The 25,374-nt window shown below is 49.2% G+C and overlaps 1 protein-coding gene across 1 annotated transcript in view; it reads left to right on the plus strand.

Moving 5' to 3' along the window:
* Positions 1–1,594: 1,594 nt before the first annotated feature.
* Positions 1,595–25,374, plus strand: part of ALK (ALK receptor tyrosine kinase) — a 2,590,648-nt gene continuing 2,566,868 nt past the window's right edge. Inside the window, exon 1 of the mRNA XM_069233821.1 lies at positions 1,595–3,488. Within this exon, the coding sequence (XP_069089922.1) occupies positions 1,883–3,488 (1,606 nt within the window). The 5' untranslated portion in view covers positions 1,595–1,882. The remainder of the gene's footprint in view (positions 3,489–25,374) is intronic.

Here is a 25,374-nt window from a genome sequence, read left to right on the forward strand (position 1 = left end):
CGCACAGCCGTGCCTGCTCCACACTGCGAGAGCAGCAGCTGAGCTGGCGCTTTTCTGAATGAGCCCGTTCGCTAGCGCCTCCCCTCCCTGTAGTTACATGTGAGCGCTTCCTTGAGGAGGCATTGGTTTGGGAGTCCCGCGGGGCTGACGTCGGGTAGTGGCAGGTGATGGCTGGGAGTTGGAGCCCGTAAACCCCATCTCCAGGGGTGGCTAGGCTAGGCAGAGGGGAGACTCGTGCCCCTGCTCTCCCTCTCCCGCCTCTCTGCAGCTCAGTCCGGCTGCAGCTCGCGGCCACCGCAGACGCACGACTGCACCTCGCCTCTCTCGGGCTAGCACCGCTCCACTCAACTGGGGGGGAAGTGAGAGGTCTCCAGACCCGTGAGAGCGTCACCGCAGAGCATCGCCTGCTGGAGGCAGCGATGAGATCCTGACCTGGGAACGTCCCGTTCGAGCATCCGGGAGCATCACATGTGCCCCCACCTGCCCTCCCTGTAGGTATAACTGGGGCCATCACCAGTCTGCACCTCCAGAACATCGCCTGCTGGAGGCAGCGATGAGATCCTGACCTGGGAACGTCCCATTCGAGCATCTGGGGGCATCACCTGAAAGCATCACTCGAGAGCATCACATGTGCCCCCACCTGCCCTCCCTGTAGGTATAACTGGGGCCATCACCAGTGCGCACCTCCAGGGAGCGCCACCGGAGAGTATCGCCTGCTGGAACCAGCGATGGGATCCTGACCTGGGAACGTCCCGTTCGAGCATCCGGGAGCATCACATGTGCCCCCACCTGCCCTCCCTGTAGGTATAACTGGGGCCATCACCAGTGCGCACCTCCAGGGAGCGCCACCGGAGAGTATCGCCTGCTGGAGGCAGCGATGAGATCCTGACCTGGGAACGTCCCATTCGAGCATCTGGGGGCATCACCTGAAAGCATCACTCGAGAGTATCACATGTGCCCCCACCTGCCCTCCCTGTAGGTATAACTGGGGCCATCACCAGTGCGGACCTCCAGGGAGCGCCACCGGAGAGCATCAGCAGAGAGAGTCATCAGAAGGAGGCACTTGAACTTATCCGCTTCAGCATCGTCAACTCCCCCCTCTTGACAGTCCCCACTCTTTCAATCACGTAGCAGAAGCTCTGACCCCACTTCCCCTTCACCCCCCTCCCCCGGGTGTCTCTGCAGTGACAGTGAAATTCGAAAGCCACGTTTGTAAACAGAGACTGATCTGTAAGCGCGCGGATCGACTCTTTCAATTCGGGACTCGGCTGAGAAATTGGAAAAGTTGCAAAAAGCCGAAAAGAATCTGTGCAAAACCGCAGCAAGATTTACGTCAGATGAATGAAGACTGCCCCTAGTAAACGCTCCTTTGCGAAGACATTTACGTTTCTTCAGCTGCTGCATGGTTAACTCATGGATATATGGGTATGCGATCCCAATCAGAGTGTGCATCTAACGGAGGAGGATGTGGTTAATGTGAGTAGACAACAGTGCCAGTGGAGTTTTCCCGCTCTTTCTTACAGGACTCCTCCCTTCAGCTTCCTTCAGCTCCTGCGCAGTTAATCGTAGAAATAGGCGCTGTTCGTGTCATCTAGACCAGGGTGCACGAAAGCTTCGAGAAACTCTTTTTAAAGTGAGGTGGCAGCAGCGTCGCTCCTCTCTGCAGCACCGGTCGCCTCAACCTCCCCTTGCAAGGATGAGGGCTCGCAGAACCCACCAGTTCCTGCAGAGTTCATCTGAGGATATGAGGCGCTGTATGTGATCTCAATTAAGGTGCGTGCAAGCTTCGAGGGGCTGTGTTTAAAGTGAGGAGGCAGCAGCAGCGCCGCCCTGTCTCTTGCACCCTTCGTCCAGCCTCTTTCAATTCCTTATCCGTGCCAGGATGAGGGCACGTACCCTTCTCCAGCTGTGCTGCGCCGCGGCAGTCCTGGCACAGGCTGCCCTGCGCGGGTCCCCTGTCCCTCGGCAGCGGGAGCCCGGAGCCACCCGGCTCAAGAGGAAGAACCTGTCCCTTGACTTCATCCTGCCGGCTACACTGCGCACGGCGCTGCGGGACCTGCTGGGGGTGCACCCCGCGGAGGACCAGGGGCGCTGGGAGGTCACCTGTGTCCTGACCCTGGGGTGTGGGGCCCTGATGGCGGCCGTGGAACACGGGGTCCGGCCTGGGAGCGAGGAGTCAGTTCACTTTGATGAGGAGGACCGGCATGGGCCACCCAAGGAGAAGCACCACGAGAGTCCACTCAGGGCCAGGCGGTGGGCCGGGAGTGCCTGGAGCCCGGGGGTGCCTGCAGGTCAGTACCTGCCCGGAGAGCAGGAGGGGTACAAGCACATCCAAGGAAGGACACGGGGCACCGGGAAGGGCCTGTACCCACAGGCACTAGACTCGGGCACAACATTCGAAGAAGAAACCCTCAAAAATACACTAAACTCGGACTCAGGATCAGTGAACGCTCTGGCCGGGGGGCTGGTCTCAGGAGATTTGGGGCAAGAGTCGACCAAGTTACGGAACTCAGACACAACAGAATCGGCGCTTTTGGAGGAAATAAACTTGGACGCTACAGAAGGGGCGCCTACAGAGGAACTGAACTTGAACACTGCGGGTGAGGCGCTATCCAAGGCACCGAGTTGGGACACCAGGGGAGAGGCGCTATCCAAAGACGGGTACGCGGAAGCCTCGGGAGAGGGACTTTCCAAGTCACCCGAGTTAAACTCGGCAAAAGAGGCGCTCTACATGGAACTAAACTCAGATACCCCAAGACAGACGGTAACCAAGGCACTGAATGTTAATACTACGGAAGAAGCGCTATCCAAGGGGTTGAACTCTGACAACCAAGAAACCGCGAGTGAAGCTCTGTCCAAGGCACTGAAACCAGCGACCGAAGAAGCCGAGTCCGAGGCACCGAAGTCAGCGACCGGAGGAGCTCTGTCCAGCGTCCTGAACTCACACAGGGCGGAGGAAGCTGCGCTGACCAAGGTTCCGAAACCTGGGGAAGAAAGAGCACCGATGCCCAGTGGAGCGAGCTCAGGCCCGGGAGAGTCCAGACGAGCCCTTCCCAGATGCTCGACACCAGCTTACCCCAGGACCCCCGGCAGGTCCCGGCGCTGGAGCCCGCTGCACCTTAGACACCAGGTGCCCAGGGAGTTAGCCGAGTCGGTTCAGCACCGACCCCTGTCCACGGTGCTGAACGAGGGCTCGGTGAGGAACCTGCGCAGGTCCAAGCAGCTAGTACTGCCGCTGGGGCAGGCGCTGATCCTGAAGGGCTGCAACCACGGCCGGGCATGGGAAGAGCAGGTCCTGAGCGCAGCCGGGGGGGCCCTGCGCTTGAACCTGACGGAGCTCTTCGACTGGTGGCTGCGCACAGGCGCCGGGAGGCTGAGGGTGCGCCTGATGCCGGAGAGGACCGTGGCTGCCCCGGAGAAGGAGGAGCGCCTGGCCGAGGCCATCAGAGACTCGCACCCGCGGCTGGAGGTGCACATCTCCAGGAAGGGTAAGGCCCAACCATGTGTATCTACCCAGAGGTGGAAATGATGCACCCGTCAATGTCTGCACTCTGTTCAAAACCACGCGCACGCGCTCTCATCTGCTTTCTCCTAAATGCAGTCCTCATTTACGTGACACTGTCTGTACTGGAATGTGCTCACTAAGTTCCTGTCAGAGGTTATTATATCACACATAGTGTGTTATTTGTTATTACGAACCTAACCGACTACTCCTGAAGTAATACTTTATTCACCCCCACAACGTTCACCCTGCCCTTTACAACAACTTTTTTGTGTATATGTTATGTAATTTTTGTTGTTGTAAAGTACTGCATTTCGATGTGCTGAAGCCTCAAGGCGCTGTGGTGGGGAAATTAAGCAAGGATGAATACGTACGAAACGTCTTGCGTGGAGGAGAGTCAGTCAGTGAGCCCGCAGAGAGGTAGTTCCTCGCGGTTGTGGTGTGATCTGATAGGTTAGTCAGTAACTCTTGGAATGATGCAGAGTTGCCCTCACACGTCTGGCATGTAGGAGGGAAGCGTCCAGTCCTGGCCGGCTGACTTAGAAGCATCAGCTATGCTGTAAACCGGTAGTGTGTGGCTTTTTTAATACCTTCTATGGTATCAGATGTACTCACCTAATCTAACAGACAATCAGTGCTAAGATCAGTCCTGGTTCCTCTTGTTGGCAAACACAAGCCACTTCACAGAAGCCACCACCCAGTTCTTCACAGTGCTTATAAAATGCAAACCGTGGCCTGTGCATTTACCCGGGACTGTGCACAAATGCCACCCTGTCAGAGTGGTCCTTAGGTACCCACCTTTGTGATCAATAAGTGAGCGAAACACGTGGCATCCTTAGAGCTGGATACTTGCCTTTGTTGTTTCAATTGTACATTTTCCATTTAAGTTATTCCGCCTCCTTCTGGTTAGGTCTGGCGTTAGCCAAGACCCCTTGATCTGGCTGTTAAAAAAACTCTTTCTCTCTCTCCATCCCGAACCATCCCTCACAGTGTGGGTTATACATGTACGCGCGCGCGTGCACGCACACACACACACACGCACACACACACACAAACCATTTGCATTATTCTTGTGCCCACTAAAGCATATACCGTAGAGCAATGGGTCAACCCTCTTCAGCCATTGCTTAGCTTTAGTATAAATGATGGCATTCTGCTGTTTCACATGGGGTACATCCACACACAAAGTAGTGCACATTAGTGTCTGGTAATACTAGGGGAAATTGTGGTTTTGGAGACTGCAATTTTTGCATTTAGCCATGTTTTAATATATATATATATATATATATATATTTTTTTTTTATGAAAAAGGGCTCCAAATCTACCTCAGCAATAAAGTGTTGCGAAAATCACAGCAAAGCAAACATTGACAAAGCCAAAGGCTGGCCGCCATCGTCAGACCTAGTGGCTTCGCTAGTGCTTTTCATAATGTGTCGTGATAAGCTAACACTGGCGATTTTCAAAAGAATTTAGCAAGAAACATGACTACAATAAAGAAGGCATTATGTATCTCAGATCATCAAAGTGTATGGGGTAGCGGTAGTGATCTCACACAACCTCTGACTTCTGATGACATCACTGCGTTGATGCCTTAATCCTATTTGTATCTCCTCAAGAGTTTCTTGCTTGCTGCTGAAGAGCTGACTAAATAACTTAGCGGAATGTTAGTAACTGTCTTACCTGCAAAACGTTAGAGATTCAGCAAGTTCTTGTAAGTGACAAGTCTCTCAACCTCCCTTATTGTTGGACCTGGCTTTTTGACAGGGACATCCCCAAACTTTTTGCCTCCTTCCTCCTATTTTTTCTGACCTGTTGTGGTTGGCTTTTGACCTCTGAGCACTTTACCACTGCTAACCAGTGCTAAAGTGCATATGCTCTCTGTGTAAATTGTACTATTGATTGGTTTATCCATGATTGACTATTTAATTTACCTATAAGTCCCTATTAGAGTGCACTACATGTGCCTAGGGCATGTAGATTAAATGCTACTAGTGGGCCTGCAGCACTGGTTGTGCCACCCACCTCAGTAGCCCCTTAACCTTGTCTCAGGCCTGCCATTGCAAGGCCTGTGTGTGCAGTTTCACTGCCACTTCGACTTGGCATTTAAAAGTACTTGCCAAGCCTAGAACTCCCCTTTTTCTACATATAAGTCATCCCTAATGTGTGCCCTAGGTATCCCCTAGAGCAGGGTGCTGTGTAGGTAAAAGGCAGGACATGTACCTGTGTAGTTATATGTCCTGGTAGTGTAAAACTCCTAAATTCGTTTTTACACTACTGTGAGGCCTGCTCCCTTCATAGGCTAACATTGGGGCTGCCCTCCTACACTGTTGAAGTGGCAGCTGCTGATCTGAAAGGAGCAGGGAGGTCATATTTAGTATGGCCAGAATGGTAATACAAAATCCTGCTGACTGGTGAAGTCGGATTTAATATTACTATTCTAGAAATGCCACTTTTAGAAAGTGAGCATTTCTTTGCCCTAAAATCTTGTTGTGCCCTTCAAAACATGTCTGGCTAGGTTTAGTTGACAGCTCCTTGTGCATTCACTCAGACACACCCCAAACACAGGGTACTCAGCCTCACTTGCATACATCTGCATTTTGAATGGGTCTTCCTGGGCTGGGAGGGTGGAGGGCCTGCCCTCACACAAAGGACTGCCACACCCCCTACTGGGACTCTGGCAGACAGGATTGAGCTGAAAGGGAACTTGGTGCATTTCTTAGAGACTCTTTGAAGTCACCCCCACTTCAAAGGCACAACTTAGTATAAAACAGGGCCTCTGCCCTACCTCATCAGACACTTGCTGGAGAAGAAACCTGAACCAGAAACTACATCCTGCCAAGAAGAACTGCCTGGCTGCTCAAAGGACTCACCTGTCTGCTTTCTCCAAAGGACTGCTGTCTTGCTGTTGCCCTGCTGCCTTGCTGAACTCTTGTCTGGCTGTGAAAGTGCTCTCCAAGGGCTTGGATAGAGCTTGCCTCCTGTTCCTTGAAGTCTCAGGACCAAAAAGACTTCTTCCTTTCACGTGGACGCTCCGTGCGCCGAAAATTTCGACGCACAGCTTGTTTCGTGGCGAGAAAAACGCCGCACACCGACGCTGATCAACGCGACGCCCTCGGGACGATCGAGACTTCGACGCACAACCTCGCAAGGACAAAGCCGCCCGACTTCCAAGGAGAAATCGACGCGACGCCTACCGTGAGTGCGAAACTTTGACGCACGGCCTCGCAAGGACAACGCCGCCCGACTTCCAAGGAGAAATCGACGCGACGCCTGCCGTGAGACCAAAATTTCGACGCACGGCCTCGCAAGGACAACGCCGCCCGACTTCCAAGGAGAAATCGACGCGACACCTACCGTGAGATCGAAACTTCGACGCGCAGCCCCGCAGAACGACGCGCAGCCGGAAAATAAGCAGGAGAATCCACGCACCGACCCGGGACATCTGGTAATCCTCGCGATCCACAAAAAGAGACTGTCTGCGCGCCGGAAAACGACGCCCGACTTCCCCGCGTGGAAAAGAACGACGCAAGTCTGTGTGTGCTGAGCGGAAAACGACGCACACACCCCTTTTTCCACGCATCTCTTCTCCTGTGGCCCTCTGAGGAGATTTCCCACCAGAAACCAGGTACTCTGTGCTTGAAAGACACTTTATTGCTTTTTAAAGACTTAAAGACTCTTAATATCACTTTTCAGTGATATCTTTACAAATTCGTATTGCAACTTTGATCGTTTTGACCTACAATTATCCAGATAAATATTCTATATTTTTCTAAACACTGTGTGGTGTATTTTTGTGGTGTTATACTATGGTGTTGTATGATTTATTGCACAAATGCTTTACACATTGCCTTCTAAGTTAAGCCTGACTGCTCGTGCCAAGCTACCGGAGGGTGAGCACAGGCTGATTTTGGATTGTGTGTGACTTACCCTGACTTGAGTGAGGGTTCTTGCTTGGACAGTGGGCAACCTATCTGCCAACCAAAAACCCCATTTCTAACATTGGTGATCAGCGGTGAGGATAGGACTTGTGTTTGTGCAGTGACATACAGTAGCTAAGTATTTCACTACCTACCCACAGTTGAAGGTCAACTTGATTTTTCATCTCTTTTTTGACTTTTGGTCTCTGATGTCCTCCTGGATATACTATTGATATTTTGGACTTTGGATTTTGGTTTTTGCTGGTAAGATCCTATCAGAATGGGATCGCTTACCTACTTATTCTTTTTGCCTACTGACCACCTCACTAAGGCTGACCTAAGGAAGCTTTGCAGAGAATGTGGCCTTCCTGTAGCAAAGAGATCTACTAAAGCAGAGATGCTACATGCCTACATAGTCTGGGAGGAAGACAGATGGGCAGAGAGAGAGGCAGCAAGAAACCAAATGACTAAGTACCCCTCAGAGGAGGAGGAGGACGACTCAGATGAGGAAAGAGACCCAGTGAAAAAAGAATGGCTCATGGCTCAAGCACGGTGGATGGAAGAGCTAGATGAGTTTATTGAAAGGGCTGAGGCAGCAAGTCTCTTAGCCCTGGAAGAAGAAAAGATTGCAGCTCAAGAGCTGAGCTGTAAAGAGCTGAAACTGGAGGCCGGAAGGGCTGAGTCCAGTTCAGATGGTGGCAGCAAAAATCTTGCATCTAGTACTGCTGAAGAAGGGCACAAGCCCAGAGATGTGGTACCCAACTTGAAGAAGAGAGTTGACACACCCCAGGCGGTTCAAGGGTATGAGGTAGTTCCCGTTATGCACAGGGTCCCTGAGAAGGATTGGGGAACTGGCACAGGGAGTCATATTCCTACTGGGGGGAGGGACACTTTACTGACTCTAGCAGAGAGTGACAGAGAAAAGGGTTCCCCCCTGGTGGACGTCCTGGATATAGAGTGTAGAGACATCCCAGAAGACTTTGGGTTGAGTGTCAGGGACAGACAGAAACTGTCTCACCAGTCTCAAGAGGGTGATGTAGAGTGCTTTTCCAAGGCTGAGTTACTAGGTGGTTGGGTGAAGGGTACTGTGGTTAATACATGTGAAGGGCAGAGTGATGTAATTGCTGGAGAGCATATGTCTGGTCCTTATTTTCCAGAGCTACGCCAACACCAGGTGGAGTGTGAGTTCTCTGACCCCAGGGAACTTACAGTGGAGGCAGACTTTTGGGTGAGTACCAGAGAGTCTGAAGAGGCATTTGGGGGTGCTCCTGAAGGGAGTGGTCTAGGTGGTTCCCGACCAAGTGAGGTGGGAGAGGATTGTAGTGTCCCAGGTAGGTCTCAGAGCCTAACCTGTACCGTAGGGCCACCTTTTGAGGGAAGCCCCGCAGTGTCAGAAGAACTTGGGGGGATGACTGTAGACAGCATCCCAACAGTTCTGGTGTCTGGCAGTACCACTCCTAGTGAGGGGGTGCAGAAGTCCAGACATAGGGTTGAGAGGGGGTGGCAGACCCCAGTGGAGGATCTTGAAAGTCAGGGGTCAGCTCTGAGAGCAGAGCCCCCCAGGAATGACCCAGGTGAGACCGTTTCTGGTTTGGGGGAAACCCAGACTCTGCCGGATGGGCAGAGGTCGGGAGACCTGCGCCAACCAGACTCTTGTGTGGCCCTTGGGGACGGCGTGTCCCTTGTGGGGGGTGAGAGTGCCCCCCAGGAAGTCCTGGCATGCCAGGCAAAGATTCAACCTCAGGGTGGTGACTCTGGGTTGGATAACCGGGTTCAGAGGTTAAACTTTGACCTGGTGGGGGGTAGATGTGCCCCCCAGAAAGTCCTGGAATGCCAGGCAATGGCTCAACCTCAGGGTGGTGACTCTGGGTTGGCTTACCAGGTGAAGAGGTCAAACTCTGACCTGGTGGGGGGTAGGTGTGCCCCCCAGAAAGTCCTGGCGTGCCAGGCAGTTGTCCAACCTCAGGGTGTCGACTCTGGGTTGGATGGCCAGGTTCAGAGGTTAAACTCTGACCTGGTGGGAGGTAGGTGTGCCTCCCAGAAAGTCCTGGGGTGCCAGGCAATGGCCCAACCTCAGGGTGGTGACTCTGGGTTGGCTAACCCGGTTCAGAGGTCAAACTCTGACCTGGTGGGGGGTAGGTGTGCCCCCCAGAAAGTCCTGGTATACCAGGCAATGGTTCAACCTCAGGGTGGTGACCCTGGGTTGGAGAACCAGGCTCAGAGGTTAAACTCTGACCTGGTGGGAGGTAGGTGTGCCTCCCTGAAATTCCTGGCCTGCCAGGCAATGGTTCAACCTCAGGGTGGTGACTCTGGGTTGGATATCCAGGTTCAGAGGTTAACCTCTGACCTGGTGGGGGGTAGGTGTGCCCCCCAGAAAGCCCTGGTGTACCAGGCAGTTGTCCAACCTCAGGATGGTGACCCTAGGTTGGAGAACCAGGTTCAGAGGTTAAACTCTGACCTGGTGGAGGGTCAGTGTGCCCTCCAGGAAGTCCTGGCGTGCCAGGCGATTGTTCTACTTCAGGGTGGTAACTCTGAGTTGAATGGCCCAGTTCAGAGGTTAAACTCTGACCTGGTGGAGGGTCAGTGTGCCCTCCAGGAAGTCCTGGCGTGCCAGGCAATTGTTCAACCTCAGAGTGCTGACTCTGGGTTGGATACCCAGGTTCAGAGGTTAAACTCTGACCTGGTGGGAGGTAGGTGTGCCTTCCAAGAAGCCCTGCTGTGCCAGGCAATTGTCCAACCTCAGGGTGTTGACTCTGGGTTGGATGACCAGGTTCAGAGGTTAAACTCTGACCTGGTGGGGGGTAGGTGTGCCCCCCAGAAAGTCCTGGCGTGCCAGGCAATTGCCCAACCTCAGGGTGGTGACCCTGGGTTGGGGAACCAGGCTCAGAGGTTAAACTCTGACCTGGTGGAGGGTCAGTGTGCCCTCCAGGAAGTCCTGGTGTGCCAGGCAATTGTTCAACTTCAGGGTGGTGACTCTGAGTTGAATGGTCAGGTGCAGAGGTTAAACTCTGACCTGGTGGAGGGTCAGTGTGCCCTCCAGGAAGTCCTGGCGTGCCAGGCAATTGTTCAACTTCAGGGTGGTAACTCTGAGTTGAATGGGCAGGTGCAGAGGTTAAACTCTGACCTGGTGGGGGGTAGGTGTGCCTCCCAGGAAGTCCTGGTTTGCCAGGCGGTGATCCCGTCTGAGGGTACAGACCCTGGGCTGGAAGACCAGGTTCAGGGTGTCCCCCCGGACCTGGAGGGAGGGGCTACTGATAACAGTGCCCCTACCATGTTGTCTTCTGAGGAGGCCACTCCTAGTTGGAGGGTGCTGGACCCCAGAAGGGAGGGCAGGGGGAGGGAAGCCTCACCCCGGGCCCTAGTCCAACCTGAAGGTACAGACCCCAGGTTGGAGGGCCAGTGGCAGGTTAACAGCCCTGCACTGGTGGAGGAATGGTACAGGGCGACTTCTGTAAGCCCCCTGGCCATGTTGGACTCTGGGGGTACCACTCCAGGAGGGAGGGTACAAAGCCCCAGAGGGGAGGACCAGGTTCAGGCTGTCATCCCTGACCTGGTGGAAGGGAGAGTGGTTAAAGGGTGCCCAGCACCTGGGGCTACCGCCCCCCACTCTCCACAGCCACAGTGGTTGGAGAGCTTTGAGAGGCCTGGGGCCTGGCTCTCATCCCTGGCAGCTGTCAGTAATCACTGTGGCTTGCTGTCCGGGTGGACAGAGTTATCCCTGGGGAGGGGACAAGTGTCACACCCCAGGGGTAGAGTGGGCAACACCACTATGTTGGTCATGGGGGTACTATCCTGCTCCTGGGATACATCTGTGAGCAAAGTAAGGTTAGGTGCTGCACAGATGGGATCCGCAGGAAAGGAGAAAGGTTCCCCATGGTTGGGCTTAATGGGCCCTGAGAGTATGGACAGAGGGATCCAATGGGAGTCAAGAAGGCGAAGAACTGGAGCATGCCCCTGCTGTTGTGGGCCTGGGTCCTTGTTCTGTCGCCTCAAACAGGGAAGTACATCAGGATAGTGATTGTTCTCCCCTGGCTTTAGGCTGGTGGGGGGTCATGTTGGACCTGGCTTTTTGACAGGGACATCCCCAAACTTTTTGCCTCCTTCCTCCTATTTTTTCTGACCTGTTGTGGTTGGCTTTTGACCTCTGAGCACTTTACCACTGCTAACCAGTGCTAAAGTGCATATGCTCTCTGTGTAAATTGTACTATTGATTGGTTTATCCATGATTGACTATTTAATTTACCTATAAGTCCCTATTAGAGTGCACTACATGTGCCTAGGGCATGTAGATTAAATGCTACTAGTGGGCCTGCAGCACTGGTTGTGCCACCCACCTCAGTAGCCCCTTAACCTTGTCTCAGGCCTGCCATTGCAAGGCCTGTGTGTGCAGTTTCACTGCCACTTCGACTTGGCATTTAAAAGTACTTGCCAAGCCTAGAACTCCCCTTTTTCTACATATAAGTCATCCCTAATGTGTGCCCTAGGTATCCCCTAGAGCAGGGTGCTGTGTAGGTAAAAGGCAGGACATGTACCTGTGTAGTTATATGTCCTGGTAGTGTAAAACTCCTAAATTCGTTTTTACACTACTGTGAGGCCTGCTCCCTTCATAGGCTAACATTGGGGCTGCCCTCCTACACTGTTGAAGTGGCAGCTGCTGATCTGAAAGGAGCAGGGAGGTCATATTTAGTATGGCCAGAATGGTAATACAAAATCCTGCTGACTGGTGAAGTCGGATTTAATATTACTATTCTAGAAATGCCACTTTTAGAAAGTGAGCATTTCTTTGCCCTAAAATCTTGTTGTGCCCTTCAATCCACGTCTGGCTAGGTTTAGTTGACAGCTCCTTGTGCATTCACTCAGACACACCCCAAACACAGGGTACTCAGCCTCACTTGCATACATCTGCATTTTGAATGGGTCTTCCTGGGCTGGGAGGGTGGAGGGCCTGCCCTCACACAAAGGACTGCCACACCCCCTACTGGGACTCTGGCAGACAGGATTGAGCTGAAAGGGAACTTGGTGCATTTCTTAGAGACTCTTTGAAGTCACCCCCACTTCAAAGGCACAACTTAGTATAAAACAGGGCCTCTGCCCTACCTCATCAGACACTTGCTGGAGAAGAAACCTGAACCAGAAACTACATCCTGCCAAGAAGAACTGCCTGGCTGCTCAAAGGACTCACCTGTCTGCTTTCTCCAAAGGACTGCTGTCTTGCTGTTGCCCTGCTGCCTTGCTGAACTCTTGTCTGGCTGTGAAAGTGCTCTCCAAGGGCTTGGATAGAGCTTGCCTCCTGTTCCTTGAAGTCTCAGGACCAAAAAGACTTCTTCCTTTCACGTGGACGCTCCGTGCGCCGAAAATTTCGACGCACAGCTTGTTTCGCGGCGAGAAAAACGCCGCACACCGACGCTGATCAACGCGACGCCCTCGGGACGATCGAGACTTCGACGCACAACCTCGCAAGGACAAAGCCGCCCGACTTCCAAGGAGAAATCGACGCGACGCCTACCGTGAGTGCGAAACTTTGACGCACGGCCTCGCAAGGACAACGCCGCCCGACTTCCAAGGAGAAATCGACGCGACGCCTGCCGTGAGACCAAAATTTCGACGCACGGCCTCGCAAGGACAACGCCGCCCGACTTCCAAGGAGAAATCGACGCGACGCCTACCGTGAGATCGAAACTTCGACGCGCAGCCCCGCAGAACGACGCGCAGCCGGAAAATAAGCAGGAGAATCCACGCACCGACCCGGGACATCTGGTAATCCTCGCGATCCACAAAAAGAGACTGTCTGCGCGCCGGAAAACGACGCCCGACTTCCCCGCGTGGAAAAGAACGACGCAAGTCTGTGTGTGCTGAGCGGAAAACGACGCACACACCCCTTTTTCCACGCATCTCTTCTCCTGTGGCCCTCTGAGGAGATTTCCCACCAGAAACCAGGTACTCTGTGCTTGAAAGACACTTTATTGCTTTTTAAAGACTTAAAGACTCTTAATATCACTTTTCAGTGATATCTTTACAAATTCGTATTGCAACTTTGATCGTTTTGACCTACAATTATCCAGATAAATATTCTATATTTTTCTAAACACTGTGTGGTGTATTTTTGTGGTGTTATACTATGGTGTTGTATGATTTATTGCACAAATGCTTTACACATTGCCTTCTAAGTTAAGCCTGACTGCTCGTGCCAAGCTACCAGAGGGTGAGCACAGGCTGATTTTGGATTGTGTGTGACTTACCCTGACTAGAGTGAGGGTTCTTGCTTGGACAGTGGGCAACCTATCTGCCAACCAAAAAACCCATTTCTAACACTTATCATAATCAATTGTCTTCTTTGCTACTGTTATCCTATAGAACTAATTTTAAAACATATATACAAACACACACACACCTGTGAGGTTTTCATGGTGCTGCAGGGGAAAGATGCGACCACATAGCCTTGGTCCTTAAGCAAACATAGACGTTATCAGCTCATTTTTAATGTGTTTGCGAAACCTACTCCGATCTCGAGTAAGTCAGAGCTGGACTGGCAAGAAGTTAAAAAGGGCAGGAGAAAGAACGGAGGCTTTATTGAGCCAAATCGAAATCTTTTGGAGCTGAATTTCTCAATAGACATTGGCCGTGGATTACAGAGATCTCGGGAGGAGGAGGCAGTGTTGCAATCACTGACTCAGAAATAGAGATGCTTTGCTGTAAGTAACAATGCACAGAGTCCTAAAGAACACTTTCACCGGGGTGGGGAGCAGTGAAGCTTCTCTAACACCAGTTTGTTGAGGCTACTAGACTGGTAGTGTTCTTTTAAATGATCTGTATTCAGGAGAGATCAGGTTCAACTGTAATACAATTCTTGCACCGCCCCCTGAATGACTGACTTTTTCCCAACCCTCCCTCCAATTTTTAGCCCGAGAAGGTTCCCACCAATCTGCTTTGTTAGTTCATTAGGCCCAGCTGCTGATGTGATGATAGTTTGCTATTGGATGGTAGACTCCCTCTATCCAGCCATTATTCCTGCCTACTAAATTCCAGCATCCCTTTGTGTCCCACTCCCTTCAGAAATGGTACTCTCCATCGATGTTTGCATCAGATGTGTATTCTTTGAAAATCCAGCTGCTTCATGCACAACTATATCTGTTTCGTTCTGTCAAACATGTCTGTAAAATAGCCATGTATTGACCATCCAGACCATGAGACCCTTACAAAGAGCCAGACACACTAGTTCAGCCACACATCAGACAACCTCAGAGTGCACAATGTTTATCATTCACAGTGGCCCTATTATATGCATTACACCAGTGTCTGTGCAATTTTGCCCAGTTGACCGGGCAATTTTGAACAACACTTGCACCGAATGACCAGTCCGTGACAATGTCGCTCTTGCAACGATCTGTTGGTCTGTGCCAACGCGGGTCCCAAATTCCATGACTATCAGGATAAAATGTATTAGACACCAATGCAATATTTGAAATCAGAAAGGTGAAGCTAGAACCCTTCTTTATAAGTGCAACTTAAATGCAAAGAGAGCAGAAGGAGGAGTGAATACATGGATGTGTGCAAGGCAAGGGCACCATTACATTATAAAACAACAGGCAGCACTTGGTAAGGGTGGCATGTGAATCTTATGGAGTCATCACAGACACCACTCCACAGTCCATACTTTCTTTCATAAAATATTGTAATGTAGAAATCTAGTCCAAGTTCTTGACAACTGCACTAGAACTCCAGCTCCCAGTGTGCGCTAGGTTATTATTAAACTAAAACCCAGATCTGAAACTTGGTATCCCAGAGTGCATGAAGCAATTAGATGAACTTACATTCAAAAGAGCCATGTTTTCAAGCTATTGACTCAAAGGTAGGGATGTGCGAAATTTGCGGAATTTGTGTTTGCTTAAATGCACAAAAGTTTTGGAAAATGATGCAGAATTATGCATAATTATGTGAAATTTAAGACTGGATTTTGGCACTGTACGTTAGCATCAAACGCACCTTTTTGTTAATTTTGGACACAAGGATTCATTTCACTCTAAAAAAATAGTGCAAAAAACGCAAGTGCTGCAAACAGCAGTCGCATTGTAGTCATTTGCATTGTTTGTGCTGCAGACCTTATGTAATTACGCAACGTGGTATGATAGCATAATTTTGGGTATTTCACATAACAAACATTAACCCAAAATTACTGAAATTACACAAGATTATGCCAACATGACAAACATTTTGCTGGGGCCTACCCCAAAAGGACCCGGCCTTGACTCCAGGATGGTGAAAGATGATGACAAGGCTGAGAGACTGCCACTGTGTTCCCCTCTGTGTAAGTTGCAGAAGGGAAACACAATAGCAGCCGGCTTCATCTCTTTTCCTACATTCCCCAGTTTTATAGCTCTGTGGCACTTACTGGGTAAAGGAACGAGAATAAATACAACCAGCTGAATCAACTCCTTGCAGCATGGACCCTGGTCCATGTCAGGTGGAACCATCCGTTGCAGGGAATGGGCAGATTTTACCTACTCCACCTCTGCCAAATTGAAGGAGCTATGCACACAGTTGTGGCTCGCTGCACTCACAAGGGGAATGTGGGGGGGTCGTACAATTATTAAATTAAAAAATTAAAAAAACTTACCTGATCTGCCACCGCACCACTCCTCTTCCCATCGTTGCTGCAGACACATGCCCCTACCCTGCCCTGCGGCCAATCCTGACGCTGCTCAGAGCAGTGTTAGGATTGGCTGGGAGCGTCCAACCAGGGCACTCCCAGGCAGACTGGAAGCCTGTGCCTGCTCTCTCCAGCCTGGCAACACAGTGTCGGGCTGGAGAGAACACACTGCGCATGTGTGTTTGGCCAGGCCGAGACGGCCGGCCAAACATACATGCGCTCTGAGGGGAGTGCACAGTGCACTCCACTCATCCAGGTCACCCCACAAGGCCCCACCCCTTTCACAATGAAAGGATGATAAACATAGTTTATTATCCTTTCGATCTGAAAGGTTTGCAGCTTCTGCTTTTGGTGGGGAGGGATGTGTGACAGTCCTCTGCCCTAACGGAGGAGTCGACCCTGTATGCACATCTTTGTGAAGTCTGAAATTCCCAAATTCTCCCAGATGCAGTGGCAAAAGTAACAATTCACCTAGCCACAAGAATTCTTCATGCTGCGTTCAGCATTTACTTCCAGAAAGAACTAGTGCTTTACATGAGTAGGCACTGTCCGGCACTGAGTACCTGCACTTCTTTAATTTGAAAAGGAGAGTGCCTGCACCTCTCAGCACTACTGCAATACATCTATTGTGAGAGCACAAGCACTTCTCAGGAGCAAACAGGTACTCTAAAGAGCGAGTACCTGCACTTTTGTTTTTCATTTAAAGAACTGGAAAGAACCAACAAGCAAGTACAGGCTCTAATATTGTGACCGACTCAAAAGTTCTCAGGTTCTATAGTTCGGTCCCTACATAAGGATGGACCAAGCAAAAGATATAGAAAAATCTCTAAAAAGGTAACATTTTCCTGACATGTATAGGTGATGATCCTTTCCGAACCTAACATTTTACCCACATCTCTAAATAACAGTTTGAAAGGTCCGCTCGAAGTAATTTAGGGCATTGCATTTCCTCTTCGTCGCCTATTGTATAAGTTCAATACTGTTTCCTAAAAACCCCGTAAGCTATGAGACTGATTTGGAGTTTGTCGATGGGTTACTCTTTCACAAAAGTGACAGCTATCCTGTTCACCTTATTACAAGTGCACTGCATATAAGGAAATTGTAATAATACAAATGGGCTGTCTGTCATGTTTGGGACACAGTAACTCATCCACCAAACTAAAACAGGCACTTAATTCTGAAACATTTAGAAGCATTTTTAAAGGAAGTCTGTTCACTGCTAAAAATTTCTCTTTAGCTGAAACCAACAGGACCCCACAAACACCCGGAAGTCTATGAAATGAGTTATTTCGTTCAGAAAAAAAGATACTTGTGTTCACATTTAAAACAGTACTAAAAGTCTTAAACACATTGAAAACATCACATCTGAAATGACATCACTGGTGACAACACTGTGCCTGGCTGGGCGTGAGTTGTAGTTCCTTTAGGTAATTGTAACCTGTGAATTTCAGTGAGTTTTTGGGTTTAAAGTATTACATTTAAATTGCCATATTTTTCATATAACTATACTGTCACTTCAACCTCAGTTTTCAATGAATTTCTATGGTTTTTTTTTATTTTGGGGCTTATTACCTAAAGATGGGAATTTTCTCTTTATAACAGACCACACTGCTGTAGTGTCCTGCAATGACTGCAACTCACCCCACAATGATTTGCCATCCTATTAAGCGAATAGACCCCAAAAAGCCCAGGATACCAGGGTAAGACTCATATGGCCAGAGCAAAACCCAACACATATCTTCACACCACTGGAGAACTCTCTACTGGCTGCTAGTAAAAGGCAGGGTCATATTGAAAAACTCTGTGCCACCTTCAATTGCCTTGATGGTTGTGCCCCCACTTACTTACAACACAAAACAAAAAAAGCCCACCAAGACTGTTATGGTCTAATAACCTCAATCTCTTCTACTCTCCCAAATCATCCTGCTAACCCAGAGGGGACAGGAGCTTCTCTGTGCCCACACCATGCCTGTGGAATAGCCTTCCCTTATTGTTTGGGCCTCCAGAAATGTCCTCACTTTCAGGAAATAGCTGAAAAACCTACGTTTTGTAAAGTGGCTGTCCTAGCCTGCTTCTCCAAACCTCAACCTTGCATCTAGAAGCAATTCAGTTATGCAGGGCATGCATTACAGTTATCTAGAAGTAAATAAAATAAATGCATCCCGAGAAAGTACATAATGTCCTTACTTTTGTTACTAGTGTCCTTAGGGTGACAGCACTCAACAGGTCACATTTCTTTAACTGTTTCTTTCTGCAGGATGACGGCAGACTTTAATGTTTATTTCTTTTCAGTATCACACTAGTTTGCTGTAATGTGCATTTCTAATTGTACTTCTTCATTTTGTTTTTTTCCTGGCAGCTACTATAGTAGTCTTCTTCACAGTATCACTATAAGTCATATGTATTCTTGTATCTCAAGAGCAGGTAGGGATGAGACTTTACACAACTTCAATGCCACTATTCTTGGAGTTAATGCACACATTGAAGGGAGCACAGCATGAGAACAAAGTGGTTATCAAACTATGTTCTATGTCACTGTGTGAAGAACCATCCGGCCCTTTAGAAAGCCAGGGAAGCCCATGTGCATGTGTGGGGTGTTAGTCTACACACACGTTTATGGGCACTGTCAGTGACCCTTCTTAAAGGCCAGGGTGCAGTTTGTGCCTTGCAGAGACACCAACAGCATGACACCAGCTGCACAGACAGTAAGGTTTCAAGGACACCTTTGCCTGCTTGTGTCCAGTGGCACAGTGAGAAGGGGACCCCATTGGTGGGCATGTAGAGTACCCATCTGTCTCACTTTAAAATAATATCCCTCAGTTGGGTAAACACGAGGTTACCTAATGATGACGATCGCTAAATGGTCAATCACATCCTATAAAGCGCAACTACTCACCCATAAGGGTCTCAAGGCGCTGTGGGGGGGTTGGGTCCTCGGTGGTTCAGTGAGTGAGTCAGGTCTTAAGATCCTTTCTGAATTGAAGTAACAATGGTGACTGCCTGAGGTGAAGAGGCAAGGTGTTCCAGTTGTTTGCCGCAATTAGGAAGGGGCGTTCCCTTCCTAATTGCGAGTCGCAGTGCGATGTTGGATTGTTTGACACAAAACAATCACAGTTAGCACCAGTTTCCCCTTCCCCTTTGTGAATGGCAGCGAAAATATTTTTTCAGAGCATTTCTTTATTGCTTAAAGACGTGTGTGCAAGGAATTATTGAATAGGTTGAAGCAATACTGTGGTTGTCTCCAATTGTGTTAAAAACGAAATCGGGTGAACTCAGAATGTCTCTGCCTATAGTTACATGGCACCCCACCCCTGAGGCATCTAGGGGAGACCTTTGGGGTGACCTATATGTAAAAATAAGATACATTGTTACTTTGGAAGTACCTTTAATTTGAAGATTGAATTTGCATACAATTTACAGTTTAAAGGAAGTCTGCAAGGCAGGGCTGCCTTTAAGAATTACAGCAGGTACAGGGCAGTCCACACTCCAGTGCAGGAAATCTACTGGGCCTATAAACATCCCTACCCTATTATTTACTCGGGACTTATAGATACTTTGAATCCCCCTTGCCTTATTATCTACTAGGGACTTACAGGGTCTGTCATTGCCAGTTGGAATTATAACATTGGGCCATTTGACCATATACCTTTTATTCAGAGCACTGGCCCTGGGCCTGTTAAGCAGAGCCCAGGGCACAGTCAGGGTCAGTTACCATCAGTATCAGTCAGAAACATTTGGGTGAACATGCTAAAAGGGTGACTTTCTCACACATGATCGATTGCCTGTCATGATAAGTCGAAGTTGAACCAGTAAGTGAACCTACCACAAGAAGTGTAATTGATTGTTTTTAAAAGGTTTTTGCTAGAAAATGGGATTACAGGTGAAATCATGAAAGATAATGGGCTCAATTTATGTCTGTAGAAATGATGTAATTCTTAGACAAATGTGTCATTAAACACATTAGAATGCCATTATATTACCCCCAGATTAATGGAAAAGTGGAACGTTTCAACAGATGTTTTAGTTGAGTGTGTGCAATCCACATACAGATGCAATAGGGGTGTGGGGAAAGCAGACAAAGAACTTCTGTGGTCATATCACAATACTCAACATAGTGTCACTGAAAAAAAACCATTTGGATTAATGAGAGGGAGAAAAGCAGCAGCAAATCTTTGTCTTTTTTGGATGGGGAAACTGTTCTCGAAGGGAGGAGATGTAGATGACTGGTGGAGACTTTCTGAAAGGAAATGTAATTTGGTTAATGTGGAAAAGATGGGGAGTAGAGAAAAACAGAAAAAGGTTGAATATGTTGAAAATAGGATTCTGGGTGCACATAAAAAAGCTCAATTTAGTTGCAAAATGTTTTTCTAAGTTTAAAGAGGCAGCACAAAGAGTTGAGATACAAAAAACTCAGTGAAATTGTCGGATGGTATTTGGTGGAGCACATCTCACATTGCTTTGGACCCCAGTGTAAACAAGGGACGTAACGACAACTGCAGCGGAGTAAATGATAAATTAAGCACAACACAGAATAACAATAGTGTAAGAAGAAGAAGTAAGAGGGGAAGATTTTGTCAAAATGTGAAAGAAAATATAGGAGAAACAGGTAGATTTTACCTATTATGGGGGTCATTCTGACCCTGGCGGTCACCGACCGCCAGGGCCAACGACTGCGGAAGCACCGCCAACAGGCTGGCGGTGCTTCCATGGCCGCCGCGGTCAGAAACGGGAAACCGGCGGGGTCCCGCCGGTTTCCTGCTGCACCAGGGAATCCTCCACGGCGGCGCTGCTTGCAGTGCCGCCATGGGGATTCCGATCCCCTTACCGCCATCCTGTTCCCAGGATGGCGGTAACGGGTGTCGTGGGGCCCCTGGGGGCCCCTGCAGTGCCCATGCCAATGGCATGGGCACTGCAGGGGCCCCCTAACAGGGCCCCACTATGATTTTCAGTGTCTGCCAAGCAGACACTGAAAATCGCGACGGGTGCAACTGCACCCGTCGCACCCCTTCCACTCCGCCGGCTCCATTCGGAGCCGGCATCCTCATGGAAGGGGGTTTCCCGCTGGGCTGGCGGGCGGCCTTCTGGCCGTCGCCCGCCAGCCCAGCGGGAAACTCAGAATGACCGCCGCGGTCTTTTGACCGCGGTACGGTCTTCTGGCGGCTCCCGCCGGGTGTGCGGTTACCTCCGCCGGTGGGAGTCGGAATGACCCCCAAAGTCTCTAAAAGTAGAACGTGCATCTAACTGCATATTATTCGTACTACTAGCAAAAAAATTGTGTTTAAATAAGGGGGGTGGGATGGGGTGCCAAGGTGTTAGGCTAAGCAACAGTTAGTGTTCCCCTTGTGTTTAAAGTTTCTTTATTAAAAGGAAGAAGTGTGGTGATGTAATGGAATGTAAATAGGTCACGGAATGCAGCATGGTCATTAGAGGTTGCATTCCATGCTAGTCAGTTATCCCTGTGTGACCCTGCTCTTAAGATGTAAATTCACTCCTGCAATAAAATACATCTTCTCCTTCAAGATACTGTGCAGTGTTAGCACTGCACAACACTTTTAAACCCTGCAATGTTAGTTATTCTTTGTGTTTGTTACAGTCGCGGGTGTTAAAGGGGGTGGGGCAGGGTGGCGCGCGGGGGGCAGGAGGGTGGCCGAATAGTAATAAAATAAAAAATTAAACATATCTTGGCTCCCGCGCCGTGCGCCGTTCCTCTGCTGGCTGCAGGCACAGGCTCCCAGCCTGCCCTGCGGCCAATCCTGATGCTGCACAAAGCAGGGTCAAGATTGGTTGGGAGCTCCCAGCCAGGGTGTTCCTAGGCAGACCGGGAGCCCATGCAGGCTGGAGAGAGCCTTGTGCACATGTGTGTTTGGCCGACCCGAAACGGCTGGCCAAACACCCATGCGCTCTGAGGGGGAGTGCTGAGCACTCCCCCTCAGTGCACGTCACCCCCGTGGCCCCACCCCTTTTCAAGGAAACGATAACAAACACTGTTTGTTATTGTTTCCTTGTAAAGGTTTTGCAGTTGGCGCTGCTGGAGGGGGGCGACGCTCCTCTGCCATGATGGAGGAGCTGCCCCTGGTTTGTTAGTGGTCCATGGCAAAATAATCGAAATCAGTGAAAAGCATTAGCATTCATTAAGAATTAATAATAGACGTACAAATACGTATTACACATTATTATGCATTTTTGTGCATTGCCTTCACTTCTTTCATTTCTTGCAGAACAAGGTTTTAAAGCGATGAGCCCCTTAGATTTAGGGCTGTGATTAATTCCCAGTTGTTCCAGTCCTGTTGACTTCTTCATGTTTTATTACCCTATTAAATCTCTGGGTTAGAGCTGTGCTCAACTGAATCAGTGTGTCTAGCCTCTGTAATACATGTGCATGCCCTTGACACATTCATTAGCATTCAAAGGAAAGTATTTCCTTTTTTCAAAACAGTCACAACAAGCATTAGCAAAGCCAATAGGTATCTCCCATGAAACCAACTGGCTTTATGAAAAGGAGTCCAGACTCAGGTAAGAGAAGAGCATACGTTTATTTCATCATCAGTCTACACAGCCCAGCAGCAACTGGCAACTCCGGAATTCCCCTTTACCTCCCACCAGTGCTTAATTTGTGTTTGTTGTTTCCGGTGCTGAGCACCGGCACTTATTTGTGAGGGCCGGGGCTTATTCTTATGCCTCAAGCATTTGCTGCGAGCAAATGAAACATATGTGAAAGACGGAAGAAGGAAAAACTAAAACGTGTCATAAAGGGAGAAAGTAGAAATTTGCAGGATGAGCTGAAGGGGCAGGGGTGGCCGTAAATGGATTGAACAGGCCCGAGATGGCTTCAGGATTACGCTGCCTCAGTATTCAGTGCTGGCAGATTTAATTTCAGCAGCCTCGTGTTTAAGGGAAGTGCTTTGAGCACCGGCATCTCTTAATTTACAAATTAAGCACTGCCTCCCACGTTCTGTGCAGGAAACTAGTCCTCACATTCTAATATCCCATGCCTTTCACAACTCTACAATTTGTCCATGTTTTTTAATTTCCCCCAGTGGGCCGACGCGATGGTGCAGGCAGGCATGGCTGGCATCTTCGAAGGGGTGTCTTCTAATAAAGAAAACTCACTCAAAAATGATGGAAGATGGCCGCTGTGTGTATTTATACATACTGATTTTCTAGAAGACAGCAACTTTATTTTATATTTTATTTCACTCTGCTGCTTCCAGGCTCTCACTTAAAGAAGTAAAGCAAAAAGAAAAAAAGAAATAATGCAGCGGTTGGAGGGGGTTGAGTATGTAACACGTGGAGATAAAAGGTGGGTTAGTAAACGCGAGGAACTTGGTAAGAGTGTAGCAGCCAGGCACTCGTTTAAAGAAGTTAAGAAGAGTAAATAAATGAAAAATACATTTCGGAAGGGAGGAAACGAGGAAAGTGATACACTCACATGAAATGATAAGAGATAACTAAAAAGAAGCTCCCTCATGTCAGCAGTGCAAGGATAAAAGTCAACCGATTTGAAAAGTATTAAGGAAGAATTTGCGCCGTAGCAGGGCAGTCTCAAAAATAGGCAAAAAGGAACAGGAAACAGACAAAAAAACATCCAGACGTGAGCAAAGGGCTAGGCCAAAGCCCACTGTTGTATATTGTATTCTAGATAAAAGTTCTCCTAAACCCGATAGTTTAAACAGTTTTTAGGTCTAGACCTTAAAAATTACATTACTTTTCCATGGTTTGTAATACAAGAATAATATGTTCTTACACATGGGCAGTATGTTGAAGGCAGCTTTAGTTCTCTCTACAGCGTTATGCATGTTCAGCACGAGGGCTTCATTGAAAAGGAATATGCAAGAGGGAGTTGTTGTTCAAGGTTTATAATTTGCATACACCACGTCTGACATGTTTGCATGCCATGGGTGTGACGTCATGTACATTGGGATTGCTTGTAATGATGCTATTTGCTGATGTGCTGGGCCCCTATATCTGGCATCTGCATCCTGGGGTATTAACTCACCACACTGTACTGCATCTCAACTTATCATTCTAATGCGTTCATAAGACACGTTATAGCCAAACTGCAGTGCGTCCCATTCTAACACTGTTCAGCATTTAAGAGACACACTCTAGCCGTACCGCACTGGATCTTAACCGAAAACTGTACTGCATCTAAGAGCATCACTCTAACCAGACTGTAATACATCTTAACACTGTACTGCATACAAAAGACAATTCTAGCCACACTGCACTGCGTCTTAACCTAACATTGTACTGCATCTAAGAGACACACTCTAACCCCACTGCACTGTATCTTAACACTGTACTGCATCTAAGAGGCATGCACTAGCTACACTGCACTGTATCTTCTTAACCTTACACTGTATCGCATCCAAGAGACGCACTCGAGCAAAACTGCACGGCACCTTAGCGTGACACTGTACTGTATCCAAGAGACATCCTCCAGCCCCACTGCACTGCATATTAACCTAAAACTGTACTACAACTGAGAGACACATACTAGCAACACTGCACTGCCTTTAACCCTAACACTACACTGCATCCATGAGGCACACTCCAGCCATACTGCACTGCATCCTGACCTAACATTGTACTGCAGTGGTTCCAAACCTGTGGTCCGGGGACCCGTGAGGGTCCACAGAGCCTTCTCAGGGCGTCCGTGACTGCTTAGAAAATGTAATAATTTTAACAGATTAGGTGCTTTCAGTAATATCTCATTGGGGGTCCCCTGATTCCAATAATGATTTAGTGGGGGTCCCCGGGTTCCAGTAATGATAAAGTAGTGGTCCACAGACGTCAAAAAGTTGGGAACCACTGTTGTACTGCATTCAAGAGGCACACTCTAGCCACACTGCACTGCATCCTCACTGAGACACGCTGTAGCCACACTGCACTGCATCTGGAGACACGCTCTAGCCACACTGCACTGCATCCTCACTGAGACACGCTCTAGCCACACTGCACTGCATCCGAAGACACGCTCTAGCCACACTGCACTGCATCCAGAGACACGCTCTAGCCACACTGCACTGCATCCTCACAGAGACACGCTCTAGCCACACTGCACTGCATCCGGAGACACGCTCTAGCCACACTTCACTGCATCCGGAGACACGCTCTAGCCACACTGCACTGCATCCTCACTGAGACACGCTCTAGCCACACTGCACTGCATCCGAAGACACGCTCTAGCCACACTGCACTGCATCCAGAGACACGCTCTAGCCACACTGCACTGCATCCTCACTGAGACACGCTCTAGCCACACTGCACTGCATCCGAAGACACGCTCTAGCCACACTGCACTGCAT

This window comes from Pleurodeles waltl, chromosome 5, assembly GCF_031143425.1.
Source record: "Pleurodeles waltl isolate 20211129_DDA chromosome 5, aPleWal1.hap1.20221129, whole genome shotgun sequence".
Lineage (NCBI taxonomy): Eukaryota > Metazoa > Chordata > Amphibia > Caudata > Salamandridae > Pleurodeles > Pleurodeles waltl.